This window comes from Pan troglodytes, chromosome 19 (assembly GCF_028858775.2).
Source record: "Pan troglodytes isolate AG18354 chromosome 19, NHGRI_mPanTro3-v2.0_pri, whole genome shotgun sequence".
Taxonomy (NCBI): domain Eukaryota; kingdom Metazoa; phylum Chordata; class Mammalia; order Primates; family Hominidae; genus Pan; species Pan troglodytes.
Genome location: NC_072417.2, coordinates 96,086,450 through 96,104,554, shown reverse-complemented (window position 1 = coordinate 96,104,554; position 18,105 = coordinate 96,086,450). Strand labels below are relative to the sequence as shown.

At 53.3% G+C, this 18,105-nt stretch overlaps 1 protein-coding gene and 1 long non-coding RNA gene across 2 annotated transcripts; both read right to left on the bottom strand.

Moving 5' to 3' along the window:
• Window positions 1-1,702: 1,702 nt before the first annotated feature.
• LOC134808916 (uncharacterized) lies at window positions 1,703-2,253 on the bottom strand. The gene is made up of 2 exons (XR_010153173.1): window positions 2,169-2,253; window positions 1,703-1,871 (listed from the first exon to the last, which is right to left on the bottom strand). It is a non-coding gene; the product is annotated as an uncharacterized LOC134808916 (long non-coding RNA).
• A 1,997-nt stretch (window positions 2,254-4,250) lies between these two features.
• On the bottom strand, window positions 4,251-15,543 carry FN3KRP (fructosamine 3 kinase related protein). The gene is made up of 6 exons (XM_016930988.3): window positions 15,307-15,543; window positions 13,174-13,325; window positions 11,855-11,946; window positions 9,466-9,548; window positions 5,666-5,788; window positions 4,251-5,435 (listed from the first exon to the last, which is right to left on the bottom strand). The coding sequence occupies exons 1-6, from the start codon at window positions 15,445-15,447 to the stop codon at window positions 5,097-5,099; spliced, it is 930 nt and encodes a 309-aa protein (XP_016786477.1). The 5' UTR covers window positions 15,448-15,543; the 3' UTR covers window positions 4,251-5,096.
• Between the last annotated feature and the right edge of the window lie 2,562 nt (window positions 15,544-18,105).

Sequence of the window (18,105 nt, the reverse complement as noted above, 5' to 3'; positions counted from 1 at the left end):
ATCTCTACTAAAAATACAAAACAAAATTAGCTGGGCACGGTGGCAGGTGCCTGTAATCCTAGTTGGGAGGCTGAGGCAGGAGAATCGCTTGAACTCGGAGGGTGGAGGTTGCAGTGAGCCAAGATGTCACCACTGCACTCCCAGATGTCCTGGGCGATAGAGTGAGACTCCACCTCAAAAACAAAAAACAAAAAACTATGTCTCCAAATCAGAACCTATCCCCTCCCCCATCTCTTCCAGCTGAGCCAGCCCAGAAAACAGCACAGCTTTGGATGAGAAGTTCATCCTCTGATGACATGCGTATGGTCTCTCATGGACAGAATAATCCAGAAAAATCAACTCTTGAGTAGATGCAGGGGCATCTATTGTGCCTGAAGCCTATAGGATTTTGATAGCCCTTTATGAAAAAGTGTGTATATATAAAAATATATAATATGCATATATTATAATAATACAAAATTCGATATTTTAGAATAAGCATTGCATCAACTTACAAATTTAAAATGCTGACACGGGGCCGGACGTGGCGGCTCACACCTGTAATCCCAGAACTTTGGAAGGCCGAGGTAGGCGGATCACTTGAGGTCAGGAGTTCGAGACCAGCCTGACCAACATGGTGAAACCCCATTTCTACTAAATATATAAAAATTAGCCAGGTATGGTGGCAGGTGCCTGTAATCTCAGCTACTGGGGAGTCTGAGGCAGGAGAATCCCTTGAACCTGGGAGGCGGAGACTGCAGTGAGCCGAGATCATGTCACTGCACTCCAGCCTGGGTGACAGAGTGAGACTGTCTAAAAAAAATTAAAATTAAATAAATAAGAAAATAAAAAATAAAAAGCTGACACATACCACAGCATTGCAAAATCTGAAAACTACCACACTACTGTTTACCATTTCGACACCCCCGAGACACCCCTCCTGATGGTTCCATTTGGCTGCACTCTCAGCGACGGCCTCTCACAAGGTGCAGCCCAGCAATGTCATCGAGGAAGAGAAGGCCACCGCCTCTGGAGGACCGAACCAGCCTTCCCATCAACCACTTGGGGAGGCTCTCGTCACTGGTGATGTTGTGCTGATGCAGAATGACGTCCAGGGCCCCAGGCACCTGATGTGCCAACGCAGAATAATGATGTCCAGGGTCCCGGGCACCTGATGCTGTGCTGAGCAGAACGATGACGTCCAGGGCCCTGGGCACCTGATGTGCTGACACAGAAGGATGATGTCCAGGGTCCCGGGCGCCTGAGGCTATGCTGAGCGGAACGATGTCAGGGCCTTGAGCACTCAATGCTGTGCTCACACAGAACCATGTCCAGGGCCCCAGGCACCTTGCAGCACCGCCCTTCCTTGTGGCTGGCACAGCCCCCGGGAGGACTCTGTCAGGGGAGGGAGTCTGGGTCACCTTCCTTGTGGCTGGCACAGCCCCCGGGAGGACTCTGTCAGGGGAGGGAGTCTGGGTCACCTTCCTTGTGGCTGGCACAGCCCCCGGGAGGACTCTGTCAGGGGAGGGAGTCTGGGTCATCCTCCTTCTTGGGCAGTCCGGCCGTCCTGTCAGCTCCTCCACTGACCAACCACCCGGGGAAGCTGCCTCACACTCTCCAAATGCAGCAGCAACCGGAGGCGAAAGCTGTTCACCTTCTCTGGGCTATGGGGTTCTAGGCACTGATAGTTTATGTAAAATACAGGAAAAGGAAATGGAGACTCTTCTTTTCCGATTGTCTTTTATTTATTTTAGAGATGAGGTCTCACTATGTTGCCCAGGCTGGTCTCAAACTCCTGAGCTCAAGCAATCCTCCCGCCTCGGCCTCCTCCCAAAGTGCTGGGATCACAGGTGTGAGCTGCACGTCCAGCCTTCTCTTCCGATTCCCTAAAGCTGAACGGATCCACATTCCACCCACTGTTTCCTGGCCCGATGGCCATTCTGCCCCTACGTGACTAACCACAGAAGGAAGGAGCCTGGGCTGTGCTTCCCGGACAGTTTCAGTTGTAGACTCATTATCTCTGTGGAAGGCCTCAGGCCTGGCAGCCGCCAAAACCAAAACCCTCCTGGAAACCGACCGCATCGCTCCGTAGGACCTACCCGGTGGGGAGCCAAGCGGCACACGTGCCGTCGGGATGGACCTACCCGGCGGGGAGCTGAGGGGCACATGCACCGTCGGGATGGACCTACCCGGCGGGGAGTCGAGTAGCACAGGTGCTGTCGGGATGGACCTACCCGGCAGGGAGTCGAGCGGCACAGGTGCTGTCGGGATGGACCTACCCGGCAGGGAGTCGAGCGGCACAGGTGCTGTCGGGATGGACCTACCCGGCGGGGAGGTGAGGGGCACAGGTGCTGTCGGGATGGACCTACCCGGTGGGGGGAGTTGAGTGGCACAGGTGCTGTTGGGACGGACCTACCCGGCAGGGAGGTGAGGGGCACAGGTGCTGTCGGGATGGACCTACCCGGTGGGGAGTCGAGCGGCACAGGTGCTGTTGGGACGGACCTACCCGGCAGGGAGGTGAGGGGCACAGGTGCTGTCGGGATGGACCTACCCGGTGGGGAGCTGAGGGGCACAGGTGCTGTCGGGATGGGCCTACCCGGCGGGGAGCTGAGGGGCACATGCACCGTCGGGATGGACCTACCCGGCAGGGAGTTGAGCAGCACAGGTGCTGTTGGGATGGACCTACCCGGTGGGGGGAGCTGAGGGGCACATGCGCCGTCGGGATGGACCTACCCGGCAGGGAGTCGAGCAGCACACGTGCCATCGGGATGGCGCCGCTTTGGGACGTCCCTTTTCTTGGGAACACTTACCTTCTTCCCAGGGTCAAAGTAACAAGCTGCAGTCCTGGCCAACGGTAGCAGGACCTGTCAGGTTGGAAACTGACCACACTCACGGTCCTTCCTCACTCCACACAAAAACCAGCATTCTAAAGGAACTCGGTTCTGTTCTGCCTTCTGCTGAGGGGCCCTGACTTACAACAGAAACAAGCAAACAAGACAAGTAATTAATCCATCCCCTTCAGCCCGGCTCATGACACCCTGGGTGACCCCTCAAACACGGGTGTTTGCCAAGTTCACCAAATGGCTTCTTCCCCCAAAGGTAATTCTACAGCTACTTTCATTCTCCCTTTAATGTCTTCCACAGGGTGAGGAAGAATGGCAGCTAGGCTGCACCTCTGGTCAAATATCACAGACAGTTCTTAGTCTAGTCCTGCTCTTACTTTGAAGCTCTGAGCTATCCTTCTACCCTAACAAAAAGGCAAGGTTAAAAAGAGTTTTTTTAAGAAACAATAGTTGGGTCAGGGATGGTGGCTCAGGCCTGTAATCCCAGCACTTTGGGAGGCCAAGGCAGGCAGATTCCTTGAGGCCAGGAGTTCAAGACCAGCCTGGCCAAGAGGGCAAAATCCCATCTCTACTAGAAATACAAAAATTAGCCAGGTGTGGTGGCACACACCTGTAATCCCAGCTACATCGGGAGGCTGAGACAGGAGAATCCTTGAACCCAGGAGGCAGAGGTTGCAGTGAGCTGAGATCGCACCACTATACTCCAGCCTGGGTGACAGAGCAAGACTCCATTTCAAAAAGAAAAAGAAAAAAGAAACAGCTGGGAGGCTGAGGCGGGTTGATTGCCTGAAGTCAGGAGTTGGAGACCAGCCTGGGCAGCATGCTGAAACCCCGTCTCTACCAAAAATACAAAAATTAGCCAGTGTGGTGACACACCGACTACTCCAGCTACTCAGGAGGCTGAGACATGAGAATTGCTTGAGCCCAGAAGGCGGAGGGCAGAGGTTGCAGGGAGCTGAGATCGCACCATTGCACCACTCCAGCTTGGAAACAGTGAGACTCTGTCTTAAAAAAAAAAAAAGAAAGAACAGTTGGGTCAGGCATGGTGGCTCAGGCCTGTAATCCCAGCACTCGGGAGGCTGAGGCGGGAGGATTGCTTGAGCTCAGGAGTTTGAGACCAGCCAGGGCAACATGGCAAAACCTCATCTCTACTAAAAATACAAAAATTAGCCGGGTGTGGTGGTGCACACCTGTAGTTCCAGCTACTCAAGAGGCTGAGATGGGAGGACTGCTAGAACCTGGGAGTTTGAGGCTGCAGTGAGCTATGATCATGCCACCGCACTGCAGCTTAGGCAACAGAACAAGACCCTGTCTCTAAAAACAACAACAAAAACACTAGTTGTACCTGTTTGTCCCAAAATATTACAAGTTTTTCAGCAAACAACTAAGATATTGAATTACAATAAATGAGGGAAATATAAAATCTTGTACATTATCGAAACCACTGGAAGTTTATTCAAATTTTTGTGCAAAGGATTTATTAGCATCAATGCCATTCATGAAATATTTCTCTTTACTACAACAGTGAAGGGAGGAAAAATATGAGTTCAGCATGTATTTTAATGTTGCAAAGGAATGACAACTCAGCAAGCTGTAGAAAATGGCAGAGGAGACGGGGTAATAACAGAAGCAATGAAGACTCCTGGATTTACCCAAGGACACCCTATGGCCAGCAGCTTGGTTTCTCCCAGAATCAGTTTACAGACTTGCTCAGCCTGCGGCAGGGCCCAGGGATCATGCAGGAAGAAAAGGGAATACGCTTGATTTTGGAATTGGTCATTTTAAGACGCTTTTAGTAAGATGGTTTCATGTCTACACCCAAGTCTTGCCAACCAAGAAGCATCAACGTGAACAGCTCAGAGACATTCCTGCACAGGAGAGCAGGGAGGAGGCGGCGGAAAGGTACTTACAAGCATCAGTGCCCGGGGGCGCTGGCCACCTCCCTGCGCACCGGATACCCTCCCCTGCACCCACAGGAGTTCACTTACAGTTTCTCCACCTTGCAGCAGCAGTGAGGCTCAGAGTCACCCACACTCCATACATCCCTCTGCTCATACCCTGCCTGTAGTGTGGCTCCGTCTACCTACAAACCCCCACAAAGTGGACAACGCTGGAATGACAAAACCTTTCCCCTTAGATATTATATACTTTGCAAGGCTTGGAAATAAGCTACTGCATTGGTCTTAAGCTACTCCAGCATGTGAAGAAACAAGAATTTGCCCAGAAGAGGACTGTGGAGAAACCTCTGAGGCCTCCTTCCAGAGCGAGGCCCGCTCACTTGACCAGATTCCTCATGATGTTCAGGGAGGATCCTCTGTACCCCGATCCAAAATGATTCCAGTGGTTCAAGTAGTGAAAGAGCTGATACAACTGAAGGCGCTTCTCGAATCCTGGGGCCTTGGGGATTTTGCCGTGGTAGGCGGAATAAAAGGAGCTGCTAAAGCCCCCAAACATGCCAGCTATTGCCAACTCATATTCCGAGTGGCCGTAGAAAGAAGCCGGGTCAAAAATCACCGGCCCAGAGGAATCCTCTGCTACGTTTCCACCCCAGAGGTCCCCGTGGAGCAAGGCTGGGATGATCTCCAGGTCATGGAACAGGTCAGGGATCTTTAACTGCAGGGAGGAAAATGGAGCCTCAGCAAATTGATCAACGCGAGCATGAGGGGCGCTGCTCCAGGTCCCCGCCGCCCCCAGCCCAGGCAGCAGCGGATAGCACACCGCCAGGCACCCGCTTCCCACCCAGAATCAGACTCAGAGGTGGCCTCACCTGCCTTGGTGCCTCCCCTACCTCAGGCAAGTGGGGCATGTAGCAGGTGCTGGGCATGCAGTGGGGCCACACTCACCTGCAGAGCAGACCAAAGCTGGAGGGCCTCCCTGTCCCCAGACTCCTTCTCCACCATGTCCATCTGGGGCTGAATGCGCTGCCGGGCATAGAACACGACCCAGTCCTCCTGCCAGTCATTCACCTGCACAGTAACAGCAAAAGCACAGTTCACTGGAAAATGCCAGAACCGAGGGAGAGCTCAGCTACCCACAAGCATCTCAAAGTGGAGAGGGCTGCAGGGGCGGCACGTGGGAGGGGTGGCAGTCACAGGAGCCTGAGGGGGGAACCACATCCCAGGGGGAACCGGAGTCTCATGGACATGCTGAGACCTCAGATCCTATCCCAAGAGCAGTGGGAAGCATGGGGATGCTTCAGGACCCACTCTGTAGCCTTCCAAGAATGAAGGCTTCTAGAACATTTTTTTTTTCTTTTTTTTTTTTTTGAGATAGAGTCGCTCTCATTGCCCAGGCTGGAGTGCAGTGGTGCCATCTCGGCTCACTGCAACCTCTGCCTCCCGGGTTCAAGCGATTCTCCTGCCTCAGCCTCCCAAGTAGCTGGGATTACAAGCATGCACCACCATGCCCGGCTAATTTTTTTGTATTTTTAGTAGAGACGGGTTTTTGCCATGTTGGTCAGGCTGGTCTCAAACTCCTGACCTCAGGTGACCTGCCCGCTTCGGCCTCTCAAAGTGCTGGGATTACGGGCGTGGGCCGCCGCGCCTGGCCCTGCTCCCGCTTTCTTTACGTTGTTTTGTAGCAGCTGACAATAGTTCATCAGATGATGCACCAGGACTTCACCCAGTGCTCCTCTGGATTTTCCTTGTCATAGTACCAAGAGTGGCACAGCAAATACCCTTGTGTCTGTGCCATTTTGCATACATGTAAATATGCCTGTAGAATAAATCCTAAAGGATAATTACTGGGTCAGAGCATAAGTCCATTTAAAATTTTGAAAGGGGGGCCAGGTGCGGTGGCTCATGCTTGTACTAAAAATACAAAAATTAGCCGGACGTGGTGGTGGGCGCCTGTAATCCCAGTCACACAGGAGGCTGAGGCAGGAGAACTGATTGAACCCGGAAGCAGGAGATTGCAGTGAGCCAAGATCGCACCACCGCACTCTAGCCTGGGTGACAGCGAGACTCCATTTCAAAAAAATAAATTAAATAAATTAAAAAATTTGAAAGGGGGCTGGGAGTGGTGACCAATATCTGTAATCCCAGCATTTTGCGTGGCTGAGGTGGGAGGATCACTTGAGGCCAGGAGTTTGAGACCAGCCTGGGCAACATAGTGAGACCCCTGTCTCCACAAAAAAAATTAAAAAATTAGCCAAGTGTGGTGGTGCATGCCTGTAGTCCCAGCTACATGGGAGGCTGGGGCAGGAGGATGGCTTGAGCCCAGAAAGTTTGAGGCTGCAGTGAGCTATGATCATGCCACTGCTCTCCAGCCTGGGCAACAGAGTGAGACTCTATCTTTTAAAATTAAAATTAAAACTAAATTTTAAATTTTTGGCCAGGCGCGGTGGCTCATGCCTGTAATCCCAGCACTTTGGGAGGTTGAGGCAAGCAGATCACAAGGCCAGGAGATTGAGACTGCCCTGGCTAACACGGTGGAACGCCATCTCTACTAAAAATACAAAAAAAAAAAAATTAGCCGGGCATGGTGACAGGCACCTGTAGTCCCAGCTACTCAGGAGGCTGAGGCAGAAGAATGGCGTGAACCTGGGAGGCGGAACTTGCAGTGAGCCGAGATCGCACCACTGCACTCCAGCCTGGGTGACAGAGCGAGACTCCGTCTCAAAAAAAAATTTTTTTTTTGATAGGCATTGCCACGTTGCTGCCCATAAAGATTGTTGTCCCAAGTCACACTCGCATCACAGGGTGCCACGGGGCCTGCTCCCTCGTGCTCTGGTTGGCACACGTGCAGCACACTTTTGGCCTTTACAGGTTCCATAGGTAACAAAAGATATCTGACTGTACTACCTTTTAGTTTACTTTTTACTTTTTTTTTTCTTTTTTGAGATGAAGTTTCACTCTTGTCACCCAGGCTGGAGTGCAATGGCGTGATTTCAGCTCACCGCAATCTCTGTCTCGCGGGTTCAAGCGATTCTCCTGCCTCAGCCCCCAGAGTAGCTGGGATTACAGGTGCGCACCACCATGCCCGGCTAATTTTTGTATTTTTAGTAGAGACAGGATTTCACCATGTTGGTCAGGCTGGTCTCAAACTCTTTACCTCATGTGATCTGCCCGCCTCAGCCTCCCAAAGTGCTGGGATTACAGGCGTGAGCCACCGTGCCCGGTCCAGAACATTTTCTTTCTTTTTCATCTTTGTGAAACAAGGTCTTGCTCCATTACCCAAGCTGGAGTGCAGTGGTGCAATCACAGCTCACTGCAGCCTTGAATTCCCAGGCTTAAGCAATCCTCCCACCTCAGCCTTCCAAGTGGCTGGAACTACAGGCACGCACCACCACACCCTGCTAATTTTTTGTATTTTTACTAGAGAGAGGGTTTCGCCATGTTGGCCAGGCTGGTCTCGAACTGCTGGGCTCAAGCAGTCCTCCCACCTCGGCCTCCCAAAGTGCTGGAATTACAGGCATGAGCCACCAGGGCTTTTTTATTTAAAAAAAAAATTTTTTTTTTTGCTGCTAAAGCAACTGGCTAACATTTCCTCTTAATTTACACTCACACTGGAGTACTGAGGCCAGAGCTGGCTGACCTGCCCCAACCCCGTGGCTCACTTCTGACATCTGTCCAGACAGCCCCTCCCCAGACAGTGATGACAGGAAAAGTCACATGGAGCCCCACTGAGAAGGACCCCGAGAAAGGACATCCAGGTCACAAGTGCTTACCACCCAGGAGGGAAGCAAAACAGATACACACAACTGGAGTAGCACACGACGCCAACATCATGCATCAGGCACACAGTCATGCGCACACACGCCTGCACACATACATGTGTGCGCACACGCGTGCACACATGCGTGCACACATGCACACATGTGTGCGCACATACACATGCACACGCGTGCACACACATGCACACATGTGCACACATATGCACACACATACACAATGCACAAGGCGCACGTGCGCACACATGCACACACATACACATATGCGCACAGACGTGCGTGCACAAATACACATATGCGCACACACATGCGCACAGACGTGCGTGCAAATACACATATGCACACACACACATGCACACACACACTGTGAGTACAGCCACAAGACGAAGGGGCGGAGCTGGCGAAAAACCCCCCGGAGCAGGCAGGACCAGAGGGCACCACTCCCCGCCCCAAGCAGGTTTCTGAACAACCTTCAACATTTCAAAGTCTTTCTACTGCCCCCGCGCCCGCCAGGAAACCCTGGAAAGTTTTCTGGGTTCATCTGTACCCTCCTCCCGAGGACAGGACAGGAGCCCTGTCCACTGCACACATGCTGGGCGTCAAGCAGAACTCCTCAGGCGGAAATGCGGAGGGAAGCCACCATAAAATCACACAACCAAAAGTGACAAACCCTTGTCATTCCACCCTCTTTGAGAGTTTAGTATACCTAAAATAAAACATTTGTTAAATTCCCTCATTTTTACCCACCTTGAAATCCAGCTCCTAACTTGCTGGTCCTCCTCAGTTTCTTCATGCTTACCTAGCATATTAGGTGGGTCGATCTTATGTCAACCTCTCAAACATCAGCAAAGAAAAAATGGTGCAAATACTTTTACTAAAGCTCACAAAAAAAGGAGGGGGGTGTGTCCCGCCAACCCCTGTGTCTGAACAGCTGACCTGATTGTGAAATAGAAGCAAACGCTGTGCACTCACCTGGGGGAGGTATCCACAGCACGTCACCACGTCAAATCCAAACTGGTCCACAAAGGGCCGTTCCTCCTGCCCACCTCCTCTCCCTTGCAAGCAAAAGTAAAAGAAGGAAAATTAGTTCCAAGGGATCCCAGCGCCCACTCTCGAAACTGAGTCACCTTCAGACACGACCTCAGCGAGCTCCTACCAGCTTATGCCCCTGCCAGAGACAAACAGGGCCTGGGTCTCCACCAGCTCACACAACACCCCTAACAGAGCCTGCTCCAGCAGATGTCAGCATCAAAGACACTAGGGGCCTGTGGGCTCCAGCAGACGTCAGCATCAAAGACACTAGCTGCTCCCGAGCAGGGGCACCAGAGGACACGCACAGGACAGGCAGCCTGCGGGCACCTCTCAGGGGACCCGTCTCACATCCCAACACGCGGGGGTGTGGGGGAAGACCACACTGTGTCAGGAAACAAAGGGGAGGATGTTCTTAAAGAGGAAAGACACTTTGGGAGGCTGAGGTGGGCGGATCACCGGAGGTCAGCAGTTCGAGACCAGCCTGCCCAACGTGGTGAAACCCTGTCTCTACTGAACATATAAAAATCAGCTAGGCATGGTGGCAGGCGCCTATAATCCCAGCTACTCGGGAGGTTGAGGCAGGAGAATCACTTGAACCCGGGAGGCGGAGGTTGCAGTGAGTTGAGATCGCTCCATTGCACTCCAGCCTGGGCGACGAGAGTGAAACTCCATCTCAAGAAAAACCATAAAAATGGCCGGGCGCAGTGGTTCATGCCTGTAATCCCAGCTACTCAGAAGGCTGAGGCAGGAGAATCACTTGAACCCAGGAAGCGGAGGTTGCGGTGAGCTGAGATCGTGCCACTGCACTCCAGCCTGGGCAACAAGAGCAAAACTCCATTTCAAAAAAAAAATATATATATATATAAAAAACATAAAAAGTAAAAAACAGGCCAGGCGCAGTGGCTCACGCCTGTAATCCCAGCACTTTGGGAGGCCGAGGCAGGTGGATCATGAGGTCAGGAAGTCGAGACCATCCTGGCTAACATGGTGAAACCCTGTCTCTACTAAAAATACAAAAAATTAGCCAGGCGTGGTGGCAGGCGCCTGTAGTCCCAGCTACTTAGGAGGCTGAGGCAGGAGAATGGCGTGGACCTGGGAGGCGGAGCTTGCAGTGAGCAGAGATCACGCCACTGCACTCCAGCCTGGGGAACAAAGCAAGACTCCTTCTCAAAAAATAAAAATAAAAATAAATAAATAAAGAGGAAAAAGAATCTGCCCCCAATCCATCAGAAAGGATGGCTCTCAGTGGCAAACCTGGTGCCATGTGTGTCAGATAAACTATTGTGCTTTGAAATAATCTCAGGCAGGGTGCAGTGGCTCACGCCTGTAATCCCAGCACTTTGGGAGGCTGAGGTGGGTGGATCACCTGAGATCAGGAGATTGAGACCAGCCTGGCCAACATGGTGAAACCCCGTCTCTACTAAAAATACAAAAATTAGCTGGGCGCGGTGGCATGCACCTGTAATCCCAGCTACTCGGGAGGCTGAGGCAGGAAAATCGCTTGAACTCAGGAGGCAGAGGTCGCGGTGAGCCAAGATTGCACCACTGCCCTCCACCCTGGGGGACAAGAGTGAAATTCCGTCTTAAAAAAAAAAAAAAAAAAAAAAAAAGAATCTCACTCCTCTGCAGTCTCCCTAATTCAAGGAAAATCCCAATGGACTAAACTCTGTAAGACTGGAAGGGACAGGACAGGCGACCTGGGAGGCCTCTCAGTGGATCCTCACCACACAGGTCGCCTGGGGGGATCCGTCATGGACCCTCGCAGAACAGACTGTCTAACAGCATGTCTCCGTCTCCTACAGCAGGCCCCTGGTGATCTGTTCCGATCGTCAGCAAATCTCCCCACATTTACCACGTGGGCTGCACACGGATTCCAAATGTCAGCAGATTAAAATACCGGAAAATTCCCTCGATCCTGACAGCGCGTTACGCTCTGGGAAGGTCAGACGTGATGGCTGTAATTCTGAGCCTCAAGTATGACTGTTGTACAGGAACAGACCCTGGGTTAAAGGTCTTGCCTTTTACAGAAAGCCAGAGAGCCTCTGCTTACACTCTTCTGGGGAACGAGAGGTAAAAGTAACTGTAACACTAGGGGTGTCTTGTGTCCAGCAAATGTTTTCATCTTTCAAATGCATTTAGGACACAACAGACGCATCACAGTCACTGTGTTCAGTGCACCGTGAGATGCGGCTCAAGGCCGACATTCCCTTGCTCTGCCATCAGCCCACGTCCGACCCTCCCACGGCTGCTGCACGGCCCCCGCCCTGAGCCCACACTGGCTGAACATCCTCTCTAGGCGGGAGCACCCGTGGCCCGCGCAGTGCCATACCCACTGTGCCCGCCTCCTTCAGGCGCATCTCTCCAAGCTTCTTGTTATCAAGGTGTAAATCGGCCAGCTGGGCTCCAAGCTTTGCAGCATGACTGTCAAATCAAACGACAGCAACTAAACAGATGACACACAGAAAGGCAACACACCCACTGCTCAGTCTCAGGGCACATAAAGAGGGTCAAACTTTTTTTTTTTTTTTTGAGATGGAGTCTCGCTCTGTCACCCAGGCTGCAGTGCAGCGGCACGATCTCGGCTCACTGCAAGCTCCGCCTCCCAGGTTCAAGCGATTCTCCTGCCTCAGCCTCCCGAGTAGCTGGGATTACTGGTGCCCGCCACCATGCCTGGCTAATTTTTTTCTATTTTTAGTAGAGGCGGGGTTTCACTGTGTTGGCCAGACTGGTCTCAAACTCTGACCTCAAGTCATCCGCCCACCTTGGCCTCCCAAAGTGCCGGGATTAGAGGCGTGAGCCACCGCAGCCGGCTAGTAGGTCGGACACTTTGAGGACAGAAAGTAGGTTCTGGTGAAGCAAGAGGGGGATAAAGGTGTTGATTATTTGACGATCTTTCCCAGCCTCATCCAAGTTTGCAGTGGTTTTTTTTTTCCTCTTTTTTGAGACTGAGTCTCGCTCTACTGCCCAGGCTAGAGTGCAGTGGTGCGATCTCAGCTCACTGCAACCTCTGCCTCCTGCGTTCAAGTGATTCTCCTGCCTCAGCCTCCAGAGTAGCTGGAATTAGAGGCGCCTGCCACCACATCCAGCTAATTTTTGGATTTTTGGTAGACATGGGGTTTCACCATATTGGCCAGGCTGGTCTCAAACTCCTGACCTCAAGTGATTCACCCGCCTCAGCCTCCCGAAGTGTTGGGATTCCAGGCGTGAGCCACCGCGGCCGGCCTGCAGCGAGGCCTTTGGTCAGCATCTCACTTTGGGAGATTCCTCTTGCTTCTGCCCTTGGTTGCAGAGAGTGCCTGCCGATCATTCTGCAGAACTCATGGTATGTGGAGTCACGGGTTCTTTGCATTACACTCCTCAAAATGATGCCCCCAGTACAAGCTTCAGTCATCAGAGAACCACTTGGTGGAAAAGAAAGCCAGCTGGGGGCTGGTGTGAGGGTGCACCTGCTCAGATAACAAAGCCAGCCGGGGGGGGTGCATGAAGCCAGCTGGGGGGTGGTGTGAACACACACCTGCTCAGATAATAAAGCCAGCCAGTGGGTGGTGTGAAGACACACGTAATAAAACAAGGCAGGGGTGGTGTGAAGACACACCTGCTCAGGTAATAAAGCCAGGTGGGGGGTGGGGGGGTGGTTTGAAGACACACCTGCTCAGATGCCTCATGTCCACGTGCTCCATCACCAGCACGCTCCCGCCGCCTGGGGCATCCAGAACCTTGATGGGCTTGGGCACTTTCACCGTGTTTGTTTTCAGGATGGCAGTTAAACTTGCCATCTCACCTTCAAACATTCTTCTGGCCTGTCAGAAAAATACGAGAGGAAGTGGAAATAGAGGGAGGCAAGGTTACTTCCGGAAAGGTTCTGTAGATATGTTTTCCTCTAGCATTACGACTTCAAACCAAGACTATCCTGACTGAGGATTCCATACCCATGGACGGTGTTTTCAAACGCACTTGCCAACAGGGTAGGCTACAGGTTCAGATGCTGTACTGGAAGAAGAGGGCTTGAGCTTTCTAGTGTTGGACTATATTTGTGTGCTGTGGTTGAATTGGGAGGTTCTCTGGAGAGAGGAAAATCGAAGGCACTAATATTCCACTAAGATCCGGCAACAGTGGGACTGTGAACATGGGTTACCTGTCAGTGTCCTCAGACGACACCTCAACTGCAGTCCTGTTCCACCTACAGGACACAGACTCACCCGGCCTCTCAGGTGCAGGCAGCACCCTGACTGCCTATGCCAGTGACCTGGGGTCACTTTTCACCTGAATAGACCACCAAGTTCCATGCCACCTCCTGCCCAGCACTGGAAACCACCTCATCTTGAGAGGCTGTTTCCATCCAACTCCCTGGGACCACACCAACTCCTCCCTTGGGTCCCCATGCTCACCACACAGCAGTGATCCCTAGAGTAGAGGTCAGAGCCAGCGGCCTTCCTTTCCTCCTGCTACACACACTACTGCCCTGCCTGCCCTCCCATCCTCATCTGGGGCTCCACCCTTACACACACAGACACATAACACACACACACAACATATACACAGACACACAACACACACAACATACACACATATGACATACAGACACACCATACACACACAACACACAGACACACACACACAACATACACAGCAGTGATCCCCGCAGAAGAGGTCAGGGCCAGCGGCCTTTCCTTTTCTCCTGAGACACACACCACTGCCCTGCCCACTCTCCCATCCTCACGTGGGGCTCCACCCTTACACACACAGACACACAATACATACACACAACATACAAACATACACACATACAACGTACACACACACAACATACACATAGACACACACACACTCTCCTCGTGCCCCTGACTTCCAGCTGTCTTCAGCCTTCTTTCAGTTCTTCAGAGTCCCCACCTCCTCAGCCTCAGAGCCCCACCACAGCTGCCATGTCACCGCTGCTAGGAACACTCTTTTTTTTGTGAGACGGAGTCTCATTCTGTCACCCAGCAGGCTGGAGTGCAGTGGCGCGATCTCGACTCACTGCAACCTCTGCCTCCTGGGTTCAAGCGATTCTTCTGCCTCAGCCTCCTCAGTAGCTGGGATTACAGGCGCCCGCCACCACGCCCAGCTAATTTTTGTATTTTTAGTAGAGATGAGGGTTTCACCTTGTTGGCCAGGCTGGTCTCGAACTCCTGACTTCGTGATCCACCCACCTCGGTCTCCCAAAGTGCTGGGATTACAGGCGTGAGCCACCGCGCCCGGCCCGAGAATGATTCTAACAGAAGGACAGAGCATGCCAGGGTGTGGTGAGGCGCAGCAGCTGGCCTGGGGGCAGCACGTTCGCCCCGTTTCACAACGTACTGACCGAGGCTCACGGGGGATGGACACCTCCAGAGCCACTTAAGCTGAGGACTTAACCAGCTTCCCCGGCTAGAACGACCCCACTTAACCAGCACCGCAGGGCAGGAACCCCGGGAGCAAGACTGCAGCAGCCAGACCCGCCCCATTTCACGTAGCGCCCCCGAGAGAAAGTTCACGGAGAACAGGAGGTGTGGGGCGGCCGCGGTTCCTGCTCCGGACAGTTCCCCGCAGGTGCAAACTCGTCCGGACGCCCCGGACGCTTCCGCCGCCCCCGTTCACCGCTCGCCCCGCGCAAAGGGTTCCCCGCAAGGGGCGGCGGCGGCAGTCCCGGGAGAGCCACCCCCGGCCTCCGGCGGGAGAAGCCCAGGCCGCGCCCCGCGCCGAGGCCCGCGACCCTCTCCGGAACGAAACCGGTCCCCTGGCCCGCCCGACCCGCTGCCTGACCTCCGCCTTGGGGTTCACTTTCACGAACACTCGTCCTTGATCCGTGTCGTAGCTCCGGCCCTGGCTGATGCACCCGCCCCCCGAGTGGCCCGTGGCCCTGACAGAGCTGCAGCCCAGCTCGCGCCTCAGCAGCTCCTCCATGTTCCCGCCGCGGCCGCGGACCCGCCCCGGACCTGGCGGAGACTCGAGAGACGGCGGCCGAGCGGGCGGACATGAGTCCGCGCGAGGATTGGGCGGGGGGCGGGTGGGGCGGGGCCCGGCCGCAGAGACAAGCGCTAGGATTGGGTGAAAAGCGGGCAGGGGCGGGGGGGGGGTCTGGCCGCAGAGACGAGCACAGGGATTGGGTGGCGGGAAGGGGCGGGCGTGGCCGCAAAGATGAGCGCGGGGATTGAGGGGCGGGAAGGGGAGGGGCCGGGAGGCAGGTAGGCGCGGGGGATTGGGTGGGGGTGAGATGACGTCAGGGGGCGGGGCCTGACCGACCCCGACCCAGACGGTTTGGGTTCAACTCTCCTGCACGAAATAAGTGTAAATGCTGATGGAAATAGTTGGAATATATTTTCTAAAGAGCTGACCCACTAGCAAGGGACATCAGCCCAAGGTCTGGGTGCCGGGAGCCCAGAATGTTAAGATTGCTTTCGCCCGGGCGTTTGCTGAACCCGAGGAACAGAGCTCCTGATGTGGGGAGTGGCGGGCGCGCTCGGGGTGCACGTGCAACGGAGACACCGCCCCTAAACCTGCGGCCCTGAGGCTAACAGCTAACAGTGGCCCTGCCGTTACGGCCAGTGTCAGGTGCCAGCTGGGCTGGACCAGGAATTCCCAGAAACCTGGCAAGGCATGATTTGGGGTGGGTCGTGCTGAGGGCCACACCATCCGCTTCCCCGCTTCTGAGGCCTTCCGACCTGGGCTGAGCCCGGCTACCCGAGTCCCGGGGTCTCCCGCTCACAGACTTCTCGGCCTCCGTAATTGCAAACGCCAGCTCCCCCAGTCCATCTCCTGTCCTGGATCTACGTCTATATCCTACTGGATCCGTCTCTCTGGAGAACCCTAATACAGCTGTCAACACAAGGATGAACTAACTACAAGAAGGCCTGAATAGGAACTCTCCCAGGGGACGAAGAGGTTTCAGCCTTCAGCAAAGGATGGTTCATAGAAACCGTTCGCACAGTCGGCCCTCCACGGACTGCAACCCTAGTTAATATTACCTACAGTAAACAAAAAATTCAAGTATAGATTTTAGTCTAAAGCAAATAGGAAATGTCGCTTCCCTGGACATTGGGAGAAGCAAACACGAATCCTCTCCTGAGGCCGGGCGCGGTGGCTCACGCCTGTAATCCCAGCACTTTGGGAGGCTGAGGCGGGCGGATCACTTTATAACTATCTATTAAATGGTACGTATGTGTGTGTTCACGCACTTTTCTGTGTGTATACCGCATTTCACAATTTTAAAAAGCAAAAAAGATTAGCGGGGCGTGGTGGCGGGCGCTTGTAATCCCAGAGACTCGGGAGGCTGAGGCAGGAGAATCGCTTGAACCCGGGAGGCGGAGGTTGCAGTGAGCTGAGATCCCGCCATTGCACTCCAGCCTGGGTGACAAGAGCAAAACTCCGTCTCAAAAAAAAAAAAAAAAAAAAAGGCAAAAAAGAACAGATGAAAATCCGCAGATGGTAATAGATAAATCAAGGAACACATTAGAGAAGAGTGAGAGAATTAAAAGGTGCTCCAAAGGCGGTGGAGTGGGTGAACCACTCCCTGTATGCTCCTCCCCTCGGGCCAGGGCCTGCGGATGTCCCTGTTTTAATCTGTGGCCTTGACCGTTTGGACATTTTAACTCCATGCCATGAACATGAAGATTTTCATCAGAACTATGCCACCGTTAAGTTTTTGTTGAGAAACTTTTTTTTTTTTTTTTTTTTTTTTTTTTTGAGATGGAGTCTTGCTTTGTCGCCCAGGCGGGAGTGCAGTGGTGCAATCTCGGCTCACTGCAACCTCTGCCTCCCAGGTTCAAGCGATTCTCCTGCCTTAGCCTCCTGAGTAGCTGGGATTACAGGCGCACACCACCATGACTGGCTAATTTTTGTGTTTTTGTGGAGATGGGGTTTTGCCATGTTGGCCAGGCTGGTCTCAAACTCCTGACCTCAGGCGATCTGCCTGCCTTGGCCTCCCAAAGTGCTGGGATTACAGGCATGAGCCACTGTGCCCGGCCGAGAAAGCATTTTTAAGAGTGACTTTTGGGCCGGGCGCGGTGGCTCACGCCTGAAATCCCAGCACTTTGGGAGGCCGAGGCAGGTGGGTCACAAGGTCAGGAGATCGAGACCATCCTGGCTAATTCGGTGAAACCCTGTTTCTACTAAAAACACACACACAAAAAAAAGTTAGCCACGCGTGGTGGCGGGCGCCTGTAGTCCCAGCTACTCGGGAGGCTGAGGCAGGAGAATGGCGTGAACCCGGGAGGCGGAGCTTGCAGTGAGCCGAGATTGCACCACTGCTCTCCATTGCCCTCCAGCCTGGCAACAGAGCAAGACTCCGTCTCAAAAAAAAAAAAAAAAAAAAAGAGTGACTTTTGGCCAGGCACTGTGGCTGACGCCTGTAATCCCAGCTACTCAGGAGGCTGAGGCGGGAGAATCACTTGAACCCGGGAGGCGGAGGTTGCAGTGAGCCGAGATCGCACCACTGCACTCCAGCCTGGGTAATAGAGTGTGAGACTCCATCTCAAAAAAAAAAAGCATAAAAGAAAAAAAGTGACTTTCATCGAGCTAATTTAATTCCTAACCAATTTTCTTTTTTGTCCATTCAAATGGTTT